Here is an 18,128-nt window from a genome sequence, read left to right on the forward strand (position 1 = left end):
TATAGAAAAGCTATCAAGTTCTACAGTAAGAAAATGTAAAGATCAGATTTTTGCCAGTCTTAAGTGCCTGGGGAAGAATGTGTCCATAAAGGGAAAATATCTGAGACCTGGGATCCAGGAAAAATCTCATCGTCCTAGACGTGGGAACACAGTTGCTCATTTAGTCATTTACCAGTATTTTTATCTTTGTTTAGATGTAGCAAGTGCTGCATGTTCACACTTCCTCTCCCTGATTACAGAGCTTCACCTCTGACTGATGGTGCTTGTTAGGCAGTTCTGACTTGGAAGCTTCCCTGGGCTTGTAAAGAGGTTCCATGGTGCTAGGAGAGCATCTGGCTTTTGAAATATGAAGAATACTGATGCACATCTAGAAACCAGTCCTTTAGGAGCTCATGATGGGACACAATTTCCTAGAAGCTTCCCTGATCATCCTGTCTCCTTTGTTTCCTAGGCGAAGTAACAGCATCTCTAAGTCTCCTGGCCCCAGTTCTCCAAAGGAACCTCTCCTCCTGAGCCGTGACATCAGCCGTTCCGAATCCCTGCGTTCCTCTTCTAGCTGCTCCCAGCAAATCTTCCGGCCCTGTGACCTGATTCATGGTGAAGTGCTAGGAAAAGGATTTTTTGGACAAGCAATCAAGGTGAGAGAGGTCCCCAAACAATCATTATTTATTACAGTTACAGAAGTGTCTGCCTGTCTCATGATCCTTCACCACTCTCTCAGCAACCTTTGCCCTGCTGATAGTGATTGGTCTCAGAACTAATCTGGTTTGTTCAGAGAGATCCATTCTTTTATTCCATCCCCTGAGCATGACTGTCTCTGGCTGCAGGCAGTTTTGGCCTTGTCCCCTCTGAATGTCAGCCTTGGCCATACATACTCATCTCTCCCAAGTTAGATTTAGAGTTCCAGAGTGCCTTTATCACAGCAACCACCTGGGTGAGGTGGGGAAGATGAGGAACAAACTACACTTCTCTTACAACCATCTTTCTTACGAAGAGGTACATTCAACTCCCCGGTACAGCATTGCTCACCCACTTGTAGTGTGTCATGCTTGAAGGTTTGTCTGGCTGTTTTAGTGACCATCTCTGGACCCCTAGCAGAGCCTAAATGGCTTGTCAATGTGGTGGTAGTGGTCAGGTCTTGCATGACTCTCTCTTAATTAAAATCTCCATTAATAGCCGTTCTCTTCTATGCAAGGTCTCCTGTCTTAACTGGGGGTCCTTCAGCAGCTCCTATTGTGGCATCCCTGACAGCATCAAAGGGTTGGCTTTCTCTGCCTTACCAAGGTGCTGTGAGCTCCTCAGTATAGCACTCAGCTCCTCAAATTGCTATCCAACATGTTATAGGGCTTCTCTCCTTACACCTGTGTAAACTTCAGCTGTTCAGCCACCATATTCATCTCATGCTTCTGTGGGAGGTGGCGATCCAGCACTATGGACCCAGTGCTTTTGATCCATACTAATGAGCATATTTCTCTTCTTCTCTGCTCATAGAGAAATAACAGGTCCAGGTAAGCAGAACCTTTCCTCTGTCGCATGCTTTTGTCATCTGCATCCCCAAAGTTAATGGCACAAAGGCATTTATTTTCTGTTCAAATTTACCTGGTAGCCATCCTGTTCTGGTGCATGCTCTGGGAGTTAAAATTGCCCTCTTAGAGTTTCATCATGACACTTGTTTCAGTTTTGCTGCTATGTCAGCTTAAGAATTCCACTTAGCCTTGGCTTGTCTTTGTCTCTTCACTTCCCTTTATCTTTGGGTATTAGATGTCCCTGGCTTTCATGTCCCTGGCTGAAACGTGCAGTGTTCCCTGGCTCGCTGCTTGTAAACGGTGCGTGATTTCAGACAGGAGCAAAAGAGTCTTCTTGCCTCTACTGTGTTGTTCCATGCATTTGTATTCCACCTATATCAGCCTTGCTATGCCCCATGGTTCCAAACAGAACTAATGTGCCACAGTGTTTGCAAGAGCTCATAAGCTTCCTAAATACTATAACGGGGTCTTGTCCTCTGGATTGCAGTTTTGGAGGTTTTCTGAAAGGCTTTTTATTTTAAAGGGTACAAGGCAAAAAAGTGACACATTTCCTGAGCTTCAGACTGACTGTTCTCAATGCAACAAGTACTGTATCTGGTCAGAATATTTCCCTTCTGTTCCTAGAGAGAGGGTGGTTGTTTAGTTACTGGAGACCTTAGAAAGACTGAGCTGTCCAAGTTAAACAACTGAAGGGGAGAGGATTTCCAGGATAACCTGCACATCAGAGTGTAAACTGTTTCTACTCACTCAGGCAAGCAAGGCAGAGCTGATTAGAAGAAACACACTAAAATGCCAGGAACTAGTTGGGTACAGGAAAACAGCTCTTGAGGAACTGAACTTTCTTTTCATGTCAAGAGCCAGGGAATTTACTGCCTGATGCTTATGGGGGATTTCTTTGTGTTAGCCACCATTCTGGCACATTCCTTGCAGGTAGCAATAAGCTGTTCCCAAGGAGCATGGTAAAATAACTGCTTCCTGCCCTAACTGAACAGCCTGTATGTCCCAGTCCCATTGGCACATGATTAAGTTTGATAAGCTTGTAAGACACCTGAAAGGAGAAATTTTATGAAGTTTTCTAGAGATCCCTGGTCTCTGAATTTTCTCCCATCTATATTCCTATCTGGGTGGAGGGGAATCTTACCCTCTCTTTCAGAAGATTTGCAAGAGCATTGGAGTGATGTGTTCTTGAGCCTTGCCTGTAGTTGTAGTGTCTGTTCCCAACAGGTAACTCACAAAGCAACAGGAAAGGTGATGGTGATGAAGGAGCTGATTCGTTGTGATGAGGAAACACAGAAGACTTTCTTGACAGAGGTAGGAACAAGTTTTCAAAAAGCTTCTGCGCTTTTTTGGTGGAACTGTAGTGTTCTCTCTCCCATCTTCTCCAGAAAGACAGTGATCATGCCAGCAGCCTGGCAGGAACCAAGGTGCTGAGGAGGGAAGCATCACACAGGGAAAAGCTGACACAAGCTGAATGTTTGCTGCAGTGAAGTGTGACTCACACTGAGCAATAGACATGGCTTCAGCTCCGAGTTCATTAATTTTTCAATGATAAAGAGCAGTCTGAGTCTGAGGCAAATTAAGCTGTGCAATACATAAAGGATTTATCCCTTGAGCCTTGCGCATAAATACAAATGATGAGGGTAAATATCAGTAAGATATTTGAGACTCCTACTATATTTAAGCTAACCTGTTTTCTTGGTGGCTGGCTACCATGTTTTTCACAGTCAGATTGAGCTTAAAGGCAGCTTCTTAAACACCTGACGCTGCTATTCCAGCCCTGACACATGCAGCACAGACCAGATAGCTGCCCTGGAGAGAGGTCCTGTCACTTAAAAGTTAGCCAAACTCAAGGGTGTGCATCTCAAAGACTAAGATCAGGTTAACTGCAGTGTGAAAATGAAAAGGCAACAGTTAATTGACTGCCCTAAGGTTGAGGTTTGAGTATATGCTGTGATTCCTGGAGGGGACCTCCAGCATGGGAGTGCTTGCTACCACAGAGCCAGTCTGTCAGGACTTGTTCCATTCTCCTCTTCTTTCACTCTGCTTCCCAGGTGAAAGTGATGCGCAGCCTGGATCACCCCAATGTGCTGAAGTTCATTGGTGTTCTGTACAAGGACAAGAAGCTGAATCTCCTCACCGAGTACATTGAGGGGGGCACCCTGAAGGACTTCCTCCGTAATGCCGTGAGTATGGAAGCCTGGTAGGGCTCTGTTCAACAAGGCTGTTGGTTGTATCAGCCTTGTTATGGTGCTTGTTGTTAGTCTTCTTCTGAGCTGTGTGGAAAAGCTGCTGCTTAGCTGTGGGTGGCCTGAGGCAGGAAGCACCTTCTTCCTGGGGCTGTATCGTATTTCTCTGACAGCTGCAGGAGTCCCTGTTGCAGAGGAATTGCTGTCACCAGCTGGTTGGTAAGATAGTTTCTGACCATTGAGGACTTGTCTTTCAGGACCCGTTTCCGTGGCAGCAGAAGGTCAGCTTTGCCAAAGGAATTGCCTCTGGGATGGTGAGTTGGACTGTCCCCTCATCACAGGGTCAGGGTTAGCTGCTTCAGCAGGGTGGTGTATGAGGGGTTGTGGATGCTCCCTGACTACTTGTTACTGGTTGTTGAGGTCTGTAACTGTGAAGGGACCTACTCATTTGGGAACCCCTAACACCAAATTTTCTCCCTCTGTTCCAGGCTTACTTGCACTCCATGTGCATCATTCATAGAGACCTGAATTCACACAACTGCCTAATCAAGTTGGTGAGTTACACCTCTCCCCACAGCGTGCTACTCCCCTCCTTGTTGTCCTCTTCCCTTGGTTTTCTCCACATGGTGTTCCCTTTTGTCAGAGTGGAACTGATTTCAGAGAGGCTTTCAGTGCCCTAAACAAGGGAGCTTCATCTTCACATAGGATTTTCCAGTCTAATGGAGCTTTCACTGTTTCTTTGTTCTGTTCTCTTTACCCCCTTTCCTGTGGTAGCATCTCCTGTTAACAGTTGCATTAGGAGAGTTAGTACAGCTCTGTTCTTTCTCTCAGCTATGAAATGTTCTCTACAGCTGCTTCTGTTCTTTTAACCATTTGATGGCTTTTTTTTAATTGGCACTTAGGACTCAGACAAATGGGAAAGTGCATGCAAATGTGTGTGCTTTCTCTTTTTAAAATGCTAGGTCACAAGATTTTTGTGTAGCTTCATTCTCTTGCCCTTGTTCATTTGGCTGAGATACGAGATCAGTGTGTAGGCTTCAGACAATCCAGGATGAAAGTCTAAGTTAACTCCCAGCCAGGTAGAATGGGAAGGTCTGAAAGGAAAGGTCCAGGTTTGCCCTTGCCCATGTGAAATAGAGGAGATTAGTGTTAACAGCCACGTAGGAAATAAGATAATAAAGAAAGGAAATGAGGAGTTGGGATTGTGAATTGGATGTCTTACACCTGTTTGGACAGCTTGCTATGCTCATCTGACTGCAAGAAACCTTGACAAATGCCCTTAAATGTAGTTGATAGTGAACAGGAATTGCAGCCTCTTTGCTCCTGAAGGGAACCAAAAGGAATCAGTGGCTTGTCCTGAATCCCTTGTGCAGGATAAGACGGTGGTGGTGGCTGACTTTGGTCTGTCTCGGCTGATTGTGGAGGAAAGGAAAAAGCCCACTTTGGAGAAGCCTTCTGCCAAGAAACGAACCCTGCGCAAGAGCGACAGGAAGAAGCGCTACACGGTGGTTGGCAACCCCTACTGGATGGCCCCCGAGATGCTAAATGGTGAGGTGCTGATAGCAGGGTGCAGGTGAGGTGACAAGGTGTAGGGATGATAGGATTACTGAAAGCTTCTGGACCCTAGTAGCAATCAAACCTATTAGAGCATATGGTTTTAGACCTGCTAATATGTAAGCTTATTTATACACACAGGTACCCCAGCTGCACTTCCCTTGACCTGATAAGCCTTTGCACCAGCCAAGGTGATCTTTTGGGTCTGATAGCAGTATTCTTCATGGCTATGGTATTGCTGTTGTCCAGCACAGTCAGCCAGGGAAGGGAAGATTTGGCTTCTATCCCCCAACTCAACCTTCTCCATGTTGCTTTCTCGTGTACTGTTGTTTTTTTCTTCTCTCAAGGCTTACAGGCCCTGCTGAGTCTGAGGCTGCTTCTCAGAGCCCGTCTCAGACCTGGCATTTGTCAAGAGAACAGCAAGAGCATAGTCTGACATCAGCTCTGAAAGCAAGGCTGTTTACCAGATACTGGCTCGAGATGGGTGTGTCTGTAAGCTGATAATGGCACGCTTGGAGCCAGTCTCCCTTCCCAGATTCGAAGTGCTGCTAGTGTGTAATTTATTATCACTGCAGTCACTGCAGCAGGGACAGGGCACTTGCTGTCTGCTGGGTAAGCTGAACTCTGACTCAGTGCACCAGAGAGATGCACTAGAACAGCAATTGATGGGCATGGGCAGAAGCTTTCCATAGTTACCCTTAGCATTTGCTGAGGCCTCTGATACACAAGGCTTCTCTGTCTTGTCCCTTAATCCCTCAGCAAGAAGAAAGAAGTGGAGTCAAAATATGTGATGGCAGTGTATAGGAAGATGCAGTTGGTATACATTTTGGGACAACTGATTTAGCTCTTAAGCCTCACTTTGTCTTCTTTTAGAGCCCTCCAGTGAATAGGCTTAGTTAAAATTTGGACTGGCAGCTCTTGGTGTGGGTGGATGGGGAGCTGTCTGTTACACAGCTGAATGTCTTGCTTCCTGCAGGACAGAGCTACGATGAGACGGTGGACATCTTTTCATTTGGGATTGTTCTTTGTGAGGTAAGACCAGGACATGGCACCTTCGAGGGATTTCTTCCCCATTGCCATCTCCTTGCACATATTGTATCAGCCAGTTCTCTGTGTCTTGAGTGTGCAGTCTGTGACTAGCAAGATTACCCTACCCCTGCTCCCTCAAGGAAGATAACTGTCCTGTGACTCTTTGGTCCCAGAGAGTTTCTTGCCAGACTGAAATAAATACAGAGGTTCCTCCTGGCCCGAGAGAAGTTAAAAAAGTCCATTGAGTTCTGATTGAGCTCTGGTATCCACCTGGAAGTAGACATATTCCCTGAAACTGTCATACTATTTTCTTTTTCTAATGCCTCATTCAAAGAACAATCAGCTGTATAATCTTAGCAAATTCAGGGCCTCCTTTGTGCATGGCACTTCAAAGAAGGGGAAACTGAAACCTCTTTACAGGTCGATTAATGAAGCTTGCACCCTAAGGCTGTTGGCTTAGTTTATCTCTGAGCCAGTGTACAGTGTTACCATTACATCAGGCTTTTCTGTCTGCAGAGCAAAGAGTACCACTCAAAAGCTGCAAGGTATATTCAGTTTAAAAGGTGTGTAAGACAGAGGAAATAAAGATGAAAGGTAGGGTGTTACATGTATGGATAATGCAGCAGGGGAAACCAGCAGAGTTTTATCTTTAATGTATGGATGAAGAAAAGAAAGTATCTCTGCATAACTCTTTGTGGCCTCATCTGGAGCTCTGTTTACACTGAGCCCTCCAGTTAGAGAACATTGTGGCTGTGTTACTTAGGAACTTGAAAAATCTGTGTGCAGGATTAAAACAATTGCTTCATCTAGAAAAAAAGACAAATAAAGGGGGTAATAGCTCATGAACATTTTCTTTTTTACCAAAATAAAGATGCTAAAAACAGAAGCTACACACTCAAACAGATAAGGAAATAACCCTGCCAAAACACATAATGGGTGTTCCACTGTCTGGTTCCAGGATGTGGTTGTCCTGCTGGTTTATTGGCATAGAAAAGCTTGGGTGGTTATAAATAACAGCCTTTTTGTGATACCTGATGAGGCTTTAAACCTAATATTCTTCCCCATGTGAGAGTTTATATTGACATTGACCTTGTCTGAGTCCAGAATCATCTCACAGCTTTCCACTGTGCGTTCCTCCCCTCCCATTACACTGAGTCCCCTGATGCTGGAGGTGGAGAGTGCACCTCAGCAGGGTGGGTGGGGAGCACTAAGACTTCTCAGTGCTGGAGCAGGGCTTCTCCCTGTTCCACCCAGCCCTTTTCCCTACCAGCTCTGCTGCAACCACCTGGGCTTTGGTTATGGTCGTTCTCTCTGCACCTACCCTGGCTGTGGGTAAAGCTGAATCTGCCAGTAACAAAACTCAGCATGTGTGGTGCTCTTGACATCATTTAGGACAGGTTCTGTGGACAGAAGAGCTTTGCTGGTGATGTGGTAAGATAGTGTGAGAGGGGAGTGATGGTTGGTGAGCAGGTTGTGTTGATTACCTGCAATCAGGCAGGGCTGCATTATCCCCAGCAGCATAAAGCACAGTAGCTGGCCCAGCAGTGAGATGCTGTTGAGCTCTCTAAGAGGTGCACATCATCCTGTATCTTCTAGCAGAGAGGCCCTGGAGAGAAAAAAGAGGCATCTGGACCTTCCTTGACAACAGTAGCCACATTGCCAGGTCTTGAGATCAAGTTTCACATGAAGTTTGTCTGTATGCAGCAGTTTGCTCATTCCCTCATGCAGCTAGCCCCACTGGAAAGGAGGAGGTTTCTGCTTTTTATCTTTGACCCTAATACTTTGAAGTATTTAACACTCTGGAACTGTTGCTATCCTTAAGTGTTGTTCTCATTTTTTCCCTAGATCATAGGCCAGGTTTATGCTGACCCAGACTGTCTCCCACGTACACTGGATTTTGGCCTGAATGTCAAGTTGTTCTGGGAGAAGTTTGTTCCTGCTGACTGTCCTCCAGCCTTTTTCCCTCTGGCTGCTATTTGCTGCAGACTGGAACCAGAGAGCAGGTATGTTTGGGAGCTGGAGTTCTAATTTTTTTTTTTTTTGTAAGACTAGAGGATGTGTCTGTACCCCTTTAGTGGAAGGGTTGCTCTGCACCAAGGGTGGAAGACAGGTGTCTTCCAGCCTTCAGTGGGAATGCTCAAAGGCTGCCACATGAAGAGACACTAACAAGTCATCAGCTTGGAAGAGACTTCTGTATATGGTTCAGGTCTCTGAAACAGTTTCTGAGGCAGAGAGGAAAGAATCAGTTATTGTTCAGGGTTTCTTATGTACAGTAAGTAAGGGCAGACCTTGGCAGCAGCTCTGAAAGGTGAGTACTTCATTTGATTTTAGTTGTGAAACTTGTAGCTTCAGAGCAGTGTTGCTACCAAGTGGGTTCCAAAAGAGCCAGACTCACATGGCCATTGGCTGTAAAAAGCAGGTAGCCCAGAGTGATGAGATCTTGGCAATATTGGAAGCTGAATGGGGAAGGATTCTGTCCCTGCTCATACCTCTAAGCATGGGACAGTGGCCTGGAGGGACAACTGGCTTAGCCTTTCCAGATGCTGTTCTGTTCTGCTTCCTCTTTCCCACTCACATTTCCTCACTACTGCTTCTAGGCCCCCTTTTTCAAAGCTGGAAGATTCCTTTGAAGCCCTCTCTCTCTACCTGGGAGAACTTGCCATCCCCCTTCCATCTGAGCTGGAGGAGCTGGACCACAACGTGAGTGTGCAGTATGGGCTGAACCGTGACAAGCTACCTGAAAACACAACCTAGACAGCTCGTCCTGCTGCCTGCACCAGTTCCATTGGAGTTGGGATGAGAACAGGGAGGGAGATGCACTTCAGCCACTTCCAGGGCATTAAAGGGGCACCATGCTGTGCATTTGCTGCATTGCCTCTCTCTCCCCACCCAACACCCTTCCTCCTGGACATCCTGATTCACTGTGGATTTCTGGCGTGTTTCAGAAGCAAAGAGGGCTCTTTCTTGCCAACTGCACCTAGGAAAGCTGCTCGACACTATTTTTTTTGGCTTGAGAATTGTTTCTCTGGCCTTTTCAGGCTTCTTTACTGTGGTGCCTTAGAACTTGGCTGCAAGCTGTGAAGCCACCCTGGCCTGTCTGCCAGGGAGGGAATTGCTATAGGAGACTTCCTGGGCAAGGACCAACACTTCTGGAACTACTTCTCCCACCGACTACCCCGCTCAGAAAGCTGGGATATTGGCAGAAGGCCCCACCAGGACAGCGTGTGCGTGTGTGTGTGTTTGTGCATGTGTTTTCCAGAGCAACCCACCGAGATTTTGGCCTCCAATGCACATTAGAGGAGGGAGTGAAAAGCCCCAGGAATTGGGCAGCTCTCCTGAAATACCTTGTCTGTGGGGAAGCATGGATGAATTTTTGTTTTGGTTTGGTTTTGTGGGTTTTTTCCTCCTCTGTCTCTGAATACCTCCGAAAGCCTGCCTAGAAACACTAAGACTGAGCTCTGCTTGCCCCTCCTGATTGTAAACAAGGCAGGCAGTAAATGAGCCACTTAAGCATCTTCAGACTCTGAGCCTGCAGTGAGTTTGCCTGCCCAAGAACCTAAGTGAAACTATTTGAACCTGAATGTGTAGAACTGCACTAGGCACTTGTTATGGATACCACTGGAGTGCTGAAGCTGCTTGAGCTCTAGGCCTGTGGATGTGAGGTGATAAAAAGGGTGGCAGAAGGTGCTCTTAAGAAAGCCAAAGGACTTTGTGCATGGACAGTGGCAAAGGGGAATATGCCCAAGGATATTTAAAGGATGGACTTAGTGATGAACAGAAAAGTGCTGGAGAATGCCCCATTCTCTCAGGAGTGGCAGCTGGAGAAATAATTCAGTTGCCATTACCTCATCCTTTCTTGCAGGCTGTGCAAGTTGCTCCCTTTGAAGGTCCTTCTTGCAGCTGCTGAAGAACCTGAGCTGATTCTCCAAGCAGAAACTTTCCTCAGGGTCATTCCCTGCTTTTGGGGAGAAAAAAAGGGCTTGGAGTCATTGGGATGTGAATGGGGGTACATTTTCTTCCAGCACTTCTTCCTCCCTCAGTGGGAGAAGGAAGAAACCCGCTGCTGCAGTAGCTCATATGGTTGGCAAACCTGAACAGAAAGATGGCTCAAAGATCTTGGTTTAACTGGATATTTAGTGTGCTCCTACCCCTCTCCCACCTTCAATATTGAATGGTGGGGAATGGGTGTTAGTCTTTGCTGTTACTTTGATTTCTTCCCCCTACCCATGAATTTAAAGTATTACCTAAAATAACATGGGACCAGCCATCACCTGAGAAGAGGTGTGTGTGGGGTGGTTTTAGTCTGTGTAGTGGTGTTTTAGAAACACTGGGGACTCCCTGTGCTGTGAGGCAGTGGAGGAGCCTCTCTAAACTGGGTCCAGTGGATTCAGGATTCTTAATAGGATTTGCCCTTTCTTTCCCCCTCCTGGGCTGGTTTGTGAGGTGACCCTTGAAGGGGAAAGCCCTGGGTGATGTGTGGGTGGGGTTTATGAACTGTGATTTGCACAGCTCTGTTCTAACTAAACTAAAAAACAGTAAATACACGCTATGGAAACAAGATTCTGTGTTACTTAAAGCAGGAAGCTGTAACTTTCTTGAATTTCTGTTATTGCCACAAAATAGCAACATGAAAACTGCACAGACTGGATATCACCTAGAACTCCCTTTCTTGAGCCTCAGGCTCTGCCACATTTACAGCACAACAGAGGCATGGTGGAAGTGCTCTAAAGTATTACTCACCTGGAGTGATGGAAAGGGAAGAAGTTGTCAGGTTATGTTAGTTATTTTTGTTTGTCCACCCTTTGGTGGACTGGAGTCAGCAGAACACAGGGTCTCTCTCCATCAGGATTAAAACCAAAGCCTGTTCTTGGTAACCTTGTATTCTGAAATATGTAGTTCAAGGGGCATTTATTAAGGTAACAACTGAATGAAAATATTAGCTATGTCAGTGTCTCCTGTAGCCTGCTGTACTGTCTCTGTGGTGCTTACCAGAGCTGGTACTGAGCAGCACCAAAGCAGAATTGTCCTGGCCAGTGTGGGAAGGGGCTGTAACCAAGAGCATCTTCCCAGGAGCCAGCCACAGCCCACACCCCACAAATGCATTTCAGGAACAGTGTTCCAGTCCCACTAGCTGCTGGCAGCAAAGAGAGAAGTTCTGTGCCCCTCCTGTGAGTGGAGGCACTGTTTGTAGGGATTTACCTTTGGGCCTGGCAAACTGAAGTAGCATCTTCCCTTCTCAGTTCAAAGTCTGCAACAAGCAAAGGATGCTTCTCTGGCAGGAGGAACATACAGATGAGCCACAGTCCACACAGGTGCACGGAGCATTTTTCTTTTAAGCTTTAATACAAGGTAGCACAATCTGCACCTTCTCATAATGAGGTATTCAAAACATTTTACAAAGAAATGGTATTCAAAGGCATTTAAAAATAAAACATTTCCCTTTTCTGAATCAAACATTAACACTAAAACCCCTGCTGTCAAGTGCTGCTCCTTGTTAGGCCCACAGCTATAAAGCAGATGGCTAAAAAACTTAACTTCAATGGCTTAAATCCCCTGAGGCAGGGATGGATGTTTCCCTGAACTGCCCTTGCCTCAGTGCCCTTGGGGAGATGCTGGAGCAGCCATCCCTTCCAAACTCCCTGAAAGGCTAATAAAAGTTGTTACAAAACTTCTCTACTAGGGCCAGGCTCTGTAAGCTAGTAGTCTTGCTGCACAAGCTGAGTGTGTGTGAAGCAGGTTTAGCCAAGAGCTATGCTGTAACTTTGGGAGCTTGCAAGAACAGCTGCCCTGTCCTGCCCTTAGCTCTGAGCTGCTGCATCATGGCTGGGGTGACTTCCACAGCTGGCTTGGCCACACTGTCCAGACCTGGTTCTGTAGAAAGCCAAAGGAATTCTGAAGATGATGTTATCTATCCTCAGTGTTCAACCCTGCTGTAGGTAACTGAAGGGCAGTTGGTTTCTTCTCAACTGTCTACTGCTGGCCTTTGTTCTCTTGATCTGTGTAAGTGAGCAGACCACCTGGAGACCTACAACTGGCTGTGCATGTAGTACCACAGGGGAACGGAGATATGGCCTCAGCCCTGGAAGACCTGGATTTGTCAAGAGCTTGAGAAGAGCATTTCCAAATTGAGTGGGGCTAAATATACTGCTCCTGGCCAAAGCCATCCCTCGATAAACTCTTCCCAGGAAAAAAAATGATCCATTAGCAGGATTCTGGACAGTGTCTCCTGCTCTCAGCCACTAAAGCAGAAAGACATGAACTATAATCAGAGTGTAATTATGTAGCTAGGTCTGATGTGAAGCTCTCCTCAGTCCCTGCAGTACTGCTCCCTCCTGAGACTCCAGGCAGAAAATTAAGTAACAGTGCACACCATTAAATAGGAAAGGAACAGAAAAAGAGGAAGCCAAAACCACACTCCAGGCCATGGGATCTGTGAGCCTGGCCCATCATTCCCCCCAGCTCCTTGGCACTCTATGGAGATAGGTGGGAGAGAGCAGTAGAGTCCACCTCACCACTCCCCAGTTGGTCATGCACTGAATGGTGCCCCTCAAACAGATAGTGATGAATAGCCCATTGCTCTGTCCTTCTGCATCACCTTCATCTGGCTTTCATCAAAAAGAAAACAAAATAGAAATGAACACACACAACCCCTGCACTCACAGTGGGAAGCTGGAGGCTTTGCTCAGCCTGTATCTCCAGCCCGAGCTGCTCAGGCACCAGGAGTACCGGCCTGCCCCATGAGGGGGCCACTGCCATCACGTGTGTCCTCCACAGGCGTCTGGTTGGTGTGCACCACGATTGTGTTCTCATCTACAAGCTCACAGGCAGGATTGCTGAAGGCTGAGAGTGGCAGTGTGATGCGCTGCATTTCACGCTCATAAACTTTCTGTTCGTGCTTTTCCTTCAGGTCTTTGCCCCTGGGTTAAAAGCAAACCAAAACATATATGTGTATGGGGTGAGTGCCACTGCTTGCAGGCAGAGTCTCACTATAGAGAAGAAAAGAAGGGACTCAGGTCTTTAAGCAACATGTTTCAGCTACGTACAGAGGGCCAGAAACATTCTCTGCTGTAAAGAGGGGACCCCATGTGACCATCTTTAAAATAACAAGCAGACAGGTGAGGCCTGACCCTCCCTCAAAAACTGACATTGCTACAGCTAAATGATGACTGGAAAGCCAGGCTTCTCCTTCAAACCATGGAGCTGACAAATGTTTCCTTAGACCTTGCAGTCCCACAGCATTGCCTAGTGCAGCCCACAGCTGTGGAAAGAAGCTTCCATAACCTGCTTCTTTTGGCAGAACAAATATTGGATGTAGTGACAGATTCTGCCTTTTGTTGCACCAAACAAGCCTGTGCAGCAAATGAAGCTGTTCCTCAGAGTATTAAAGCTTACTTCAAAGCTGGCCCTGCATTTTGCTGCTGCAGCTAACAGCTTAACACCACAACCAGCTCCTCAAACCTACCTCACACTTCAGCCTGTTGCCAAGGGAGGCAACACCTCTGTAATTTGTACTGAGGAAGAACTGCCTTGCTTTAAAAATTGATAGCATTAATAGCATCTTGTCTCCAGAAAATCTGTGTATACCAAAAGCTTCTAAAGCCATTAAAGGTTTCTCACCACACCTACCCAAATGTGCCAGCTTGCACTCGTAATTGTAAGGGCAAAGCAGGGAGAGAGACAGAAAAGCTGCACTGCTGCCCCGCTGTGAGCTCTCTGGCACTGAAGAAGCAAAGCTGCATTTGGACAAAGATCAACACTGGTACATTGCTTCTTCTCACTGAAGAGAGAAGTGAGGTGGGACAGGCAGCACTCACTCTTCCTGGGCCTTGTGATCCTAACCAGGCAGAGCTGCTGGGGTTTCCTGTCAGCTCCTAAGCATTTTGGCTGCTTTTCAAAGCTGCCTACAAGCGTGCAGCAGTGGCTGCCGTTCCTGCCAGCACACGAGACAGCATTCCCTGAAGTGACACCTCAGATCAGATTCCTCGACAAGCAGTGCTCTGTTTTGCCCCTTATGTAACACCCTTCCCTCTGATTTTTTTCTGTCGGCATTTATTATGAACACTTACATAAGGACAGGTCCCAGCCTGAAAAAGGGCTCCTTCTGCTTGGTTGTGTCAGACTGCTGTCAAACAGCCAAAATACAGAACAAACCCTCCCAGGGGAAGGGTCCTGGGCCTTCACTTGCTGCAGTAGTTTTCCCTGTTATTTGTTAATCCTGCACTGTTTCTTAGAACTATGATGCTTGCTATTACCATTAACCTCAAACCCTGATGAACTACAGAAGCATTTCTGCCCAACACAATGAACTGCTAAACAAATCAGAACTTAAGTATACAGGACTTTAGTAAAATGAACTTTGTAAAAAAAATAGTGCTGTTACTTGACAATCAGCTTCACAGGATACAATGCAGAAGTGGCAGAGGATTACCAGGTTTTTTTCTTCTAAAGCTAGCTAGACTAGAGAAGCCAGGGGAACAGGTGGCCTGCTAGAAGAATTGTTCTCCTGATAAAATAAAAATCTTCCTGTGAGGGCACCTGGGATCTGCTCCCTCCAACTTGTATGTGAAATTCAGCTCTTCTGGATGCATCTGAGAAAGCCACATCAAAGCATGCATTTGTGTATACAAATAAGAAATCAAGAGGGCAGTCTGACACTTCAGATGGGACAGAATACCAGATTGATGGGTGAAATGGATAAGAATGGGATTAAGTCTTAAATAGTTCTTTCTTCAGTTCAACAAGCAAAACTCTTGCACAATATCGAAACACATGTTTCTATCTGTCTTTTCATTAGGATCTGCTTGGCTCTAGGTGCTCAGACATTCCTGCTCTATATACCTTACTTCATGCCCATACCAGCTTTTGAACAAAGGAGAAAAAACACTGACCTCTTATAGATGTATCCCAGGACAATGCCAGTTCCAATGGCAATGATTATCACCATCATGATCAGCCCCAGCACATAGCCTGTGAAGACACAAAGAGCCAAAATGAGAGGAAGTAGATACAGCTACAGCATGGCTTTCAGAACCTCAAAACAAACCCATCTTTCCAGAATTACAGGAATGGAACCATCACATGATCCTGGGTTAGTACCTAGTGTCCCTAAGTCCTTCTTTTCTTTGGAGTTCATCTGCACTCTCTGACTGATCCCAATGGCAGGCTGTACAGCAGCTGCCTCACTCCGAGAAGGCAAGGTATCAGCTGGTTCAAACACCTGCTCAACCTCCTGAGAAGTACCAACTTCTGCTGTAGGGACTGGGGCTGTGGCAGCTGTAGCAGCTGTAGCATCTGTTGAGAGGACAGAGACATACAAAATATGAAGCATTGGTGAATACTTCAATACGTGCCTTGTGAGTGGGACAGATCTGAACTGCCTTCAAAGTACACCAATAAACTCCTGTTCCTTTGTAAGCTGTTGCCAGAAATCCTACCAAGGCACATAAGAAATGTATTCCTCCCCCCACTTTCCTTGACATGAACCTGTTTAACTAAGAGTGCAAGGCACCACCACAGACAAGACAGAAGACAGACAGTAGAACAAAATCCAGGTTCAGGGCACGAGTCCAGGGGATGCACAATGACTTCATTTAGTGTGTAGATCAATACACGGGCTGCAGCTTCAATCATGCTGAACAGACATAAACGAGATGATGAGAATCTCCATCCCAAATCTCCCAGGAGACTATTTATCTCTCTTCTGCTTCAATCTACCTGACACAGGAAGGTTTGTCAGAAGGAGACTCTCCAGCTGGTGTAAGAACAACCTGGGGACATTCCTCTTACCCAGCCCCTCTTTGCAGCTCTATAACAAACTCCTTCAGCATGATGGACAGGCTAAGCAAGGGCAACATCTTGGAAAGCACAGCCACTGACTAGTGGAAGTGCAGCAAGTTCCTCCTCAGCCAGAGGCCAAAGCTACATAAGGATGGACACTCATCACAGATGTCATCACAGATGCCTTCCCAGCCCTATGGATTTTTTGTAAAGCAGCACTGAAACAATTTAAAAGGTAGCTTTCTTATGAGACAGAGTCAAAATTAAAAATGTAACACAGTAAAAGGTATGACAGGTTTAAAAAACAACCAGCAATCTCAAGGGACAGTGGTGTGTCTTGAGTGGCTCAGAAATAAGTAAACAGTTAAAAACCAAACCAAACCAAAACAGCATAGTTACTCAGTCAATTCTGACATCTCCTCACCCTGGAATGGGCTTCAGCTACAGATCTCTTATCAAACTGTTCCCCATCCTGATCCATGAGGAATCCAATCATTGGGGGTTTCCATTTCTTACTGTCCTCCCTTGAATTCTCATTTTCTCCAAGCTCTTTTCCCCAGATTCACCCTGGCACTCCTTTAGCAGCAGGACACTTGTTTAGATAGCAGTTACATACCCCGCAGTAAAGGTCTACCAACATCTCTGCAGTTTCTACATGCCCAAATCTTAGACTTTTGCAACACAGTTAAAGCCCTAGAGTGACTAGTGAAATTCAGGGGGAAGGAGGGCAAGGCTTTGCACAGGCCTTTTCTGGCACTAATGGAAGAGCTCTTGGGGCGGAGCAAGGCACAGCTGGGAGGCAGATGTGCACACACAAAGGGGAGGGCTGGAAGGTAGACTCCGTCCCTAAGGGGGGGGTCAGTAGGTGCTGCCATAGCCCGGGGTCGTTTGCGTGCAGGGAAGGACCCACCCTGGTGACAAACCCATCCCCAGGAGGCAGGCCGGGGGAGGGCAGGACAAGGGGGACGGCTGGGGCCGCTCCTACCTGAGCACCGGGCGATGTCGCAGGGTCTGCGCTCCGGGTCCCCGGCGGCGCCTCGTATGTAGCACCAGGGCTTGGCGTCGCCGTCCGGGTTTCTGCAGCTGTTGTGGTCCTCGGCGACTGCTGGGGGTTACCGAGCCGTCAGCACCGGGACCGCCACGGCCCCAGTGCCCCCCACCGCCGGTTCCCCCAGCCTCCCGCTCCCTCCCCGCCCCCCGGACCCACCTGCCGGGAGCGCGGCGCCGGGCCCGCTCCGTACCGCCAGCCAGTTGAGGCACGGGGCACCGCCGGAGGCCACCCGCCGGCTCCCGCGGTAGGACGCGCCGTTGCCGCGGATGCACTCTGCGGAGAGACGAGGCCAGGCCATGCATATCCCCCGCCGCCCCAGCACAACCTCGGCGGATGAGGGGCCGGTCCCCCCCGCTCCCCCCCCAGTGGGTCTCCCCCCGCAGGAGACCGGCCTTTGTCCCCCACAACAAAGCCGGGGCGGCCCCCCAGAGCAGCAGGCACCCACCCTCGGCCCCGCGGGCAGCCGCCAGCAGCAGTGAGCCCAGCAGCACGGTCCCCAGTCCCGCCGCCCGCCGCAGACCCCCGCGCAGCATCCTCGGCGCGGAGGACGAGGAGCCGCTGCCAGCCCGGCCGCGCAGCTCCGCTCGGTTCCGCTCGGCGCCGCGACGAGCCCTGCCCCGGCTCCCCCTCCGCGGTAAACAACCGCCGGGCTGCGTTTCCCCCCCCCGCCCTCGCCTCGCAGCCGCCGCCGGGTCCTAACGCTGCCGCTGCCCGCCCCCGGGCGGCTCCGGCCCCGTCGGGGAGCCCCGGGAGGGGAAGGTACGGCCTCCGCGGGGCAGGGCTCGGAGTAGCGGGGAACCCGCCGCCGCTCTGCCGCCTCCGCAGAGGGTTCCGTCCCCCCGGGACCGGGCGCAGCGATGGGTGCGCGATACCGCGGAGGGCGTTTGGCTCTGGAGGAACGCGGGGAAACGTACCCCAAGCGCAGCTCCGCGTCCCCGGGCCCTCCCCTACAGACGCGGGAGGCTCCTGGGCCAGAAAGAGGAGAATCCCGACACGGAACTAAGC

General features: G+C 48.2%; 2 protein-coding genes across 10 annotated transcripts in view; one reads left to right on the forward strand and one right to left on the reverse strand.

The window, feature by feature from the left end:
* Positions 1-10,853, forward strand: part of LIMK2 (LIM domain kinase 2) — a 30,147-nt gene extending 19,294 nt beyond the window's left edge. For both annotated transcript variants that reach the window (XM_071762899.1, XM_071762900.1), the window contains 9 exons: positions 452-638; positions 2,751-2,837; positions 3,578-3,709; positions 3,970-4,026; positions 4,201-4,266; positions 5,086-5,260; positions 6,243-6,298; positions 8,141-8,298; positions 8,893-10,853. In XM_071762899.1, coding sequence (XP_071619000.1) covers positions 452-638; positions 2,751-2,837; positions 3,578-3,709; positions 3,970-4,026; positions 4,201-4,266; positions 5,086-5,260; positions 6,243-6,298; positions 8,141-8,298; positions 8,893-9,049 — 1,075 coding nt within the window. In that variant the 3' untranslated portion in view covers positions 9,050-10,853. The remainder of the gene's footprint in view (positions 1-451; positions 639-2,750; positions 2,838-3,577; positions 3,710-3,969; positions 4,027-4,200; positions 4,267-5,085; positions 5,261-6,242; positions 6,299-8,140; positions 8,299-8,892) is intronic.
* PIK3IP1 (phosphoinositide-3-kinase interacting protein 1) lies at positions 2,008-17,770 on the reverse strand. Of its 8 annotated transcripts, none has more exons than XR_011729640.1 (9): positions 17,569-17,770; positions 17,280-17,396; positions 17,058-17,177; positions 15,392-15,586; positions 15,184-15,262; positions 11,831-13,212; positions 10,141-11,567; positions 7,780-7,901; positions 2,008-2,953 (listed from the first exon to the last, which is right to left on the reverse strand). XR_011729640.1 is itself a non-coding variant. In XM_071762925.1 (6 exons), the coding sequence occupies exons 1-6, from the start codon at positions 17,654-17,656 to the stop codon at positions 13,005-13,007; spliced, it is 804 nt and encodes a 267-aa protein (XP_071619026.1). In that variant the 5' UTR covers positions 17,657-17,770; the 3' UTR covers positions 11,620-13,004. The 8 variants fall into 8 exon arrangements, 2 of the variants coding, with proteins under 2 accessions (XP_071619026.1, XP_071619024.1); XR_011729639.1 differs by having other exon boundaries at positions 2,008-4,492; XR_011729638.1 differs by lacking the exons at positions 2,008-2,953; positions 7,780-7,901 and having other exon boundaries at positions 9,666-11,178; positions 11,495-11,543.
* Positions 17,771-18,128: the final 358 nt, after the last annotated feature.

This window comes from Heliangelus exortis, chromosome 19 (assembly GCF_036169615.1).
Source record: "Heliangelus exortis chromosome 19, bHelExo1.hap1, whole genome shotgun sequence".
Taxonomy (NCBI): domain Eukaryota; kingdom Metazoa; phylum Chordata; class Aves; order Apodiformes; family Trochilidae; genus Heliangelus; species Heliangelus exortis.

Bases quoted from the DNA above. Each gene is read 5' to 3' on its own strand.
- PIK3IP1 (XM_071762923.1), bottom strand. From the start codon at position 17,656: ATGCTGCGCGGGGGTCTGCGGCGGGCGGCGGGACTGGGGACCGTGCTG. The intron at 17,397-17,568 runs GTGGGTGCCTGC...GTCTCTCCGCAG, and splicing joins GGCTGCCCGCGGGGCCGAGG to AGTGCATCCGCGGCAACGGC. The intron at 13,213-15,183 runs GTCAGTGTTTTT...CTTTTAACCCAG, and splicing joins CTGGGATACATCTATAAGAG to GGGCAAAGACCTGAAGGAAA.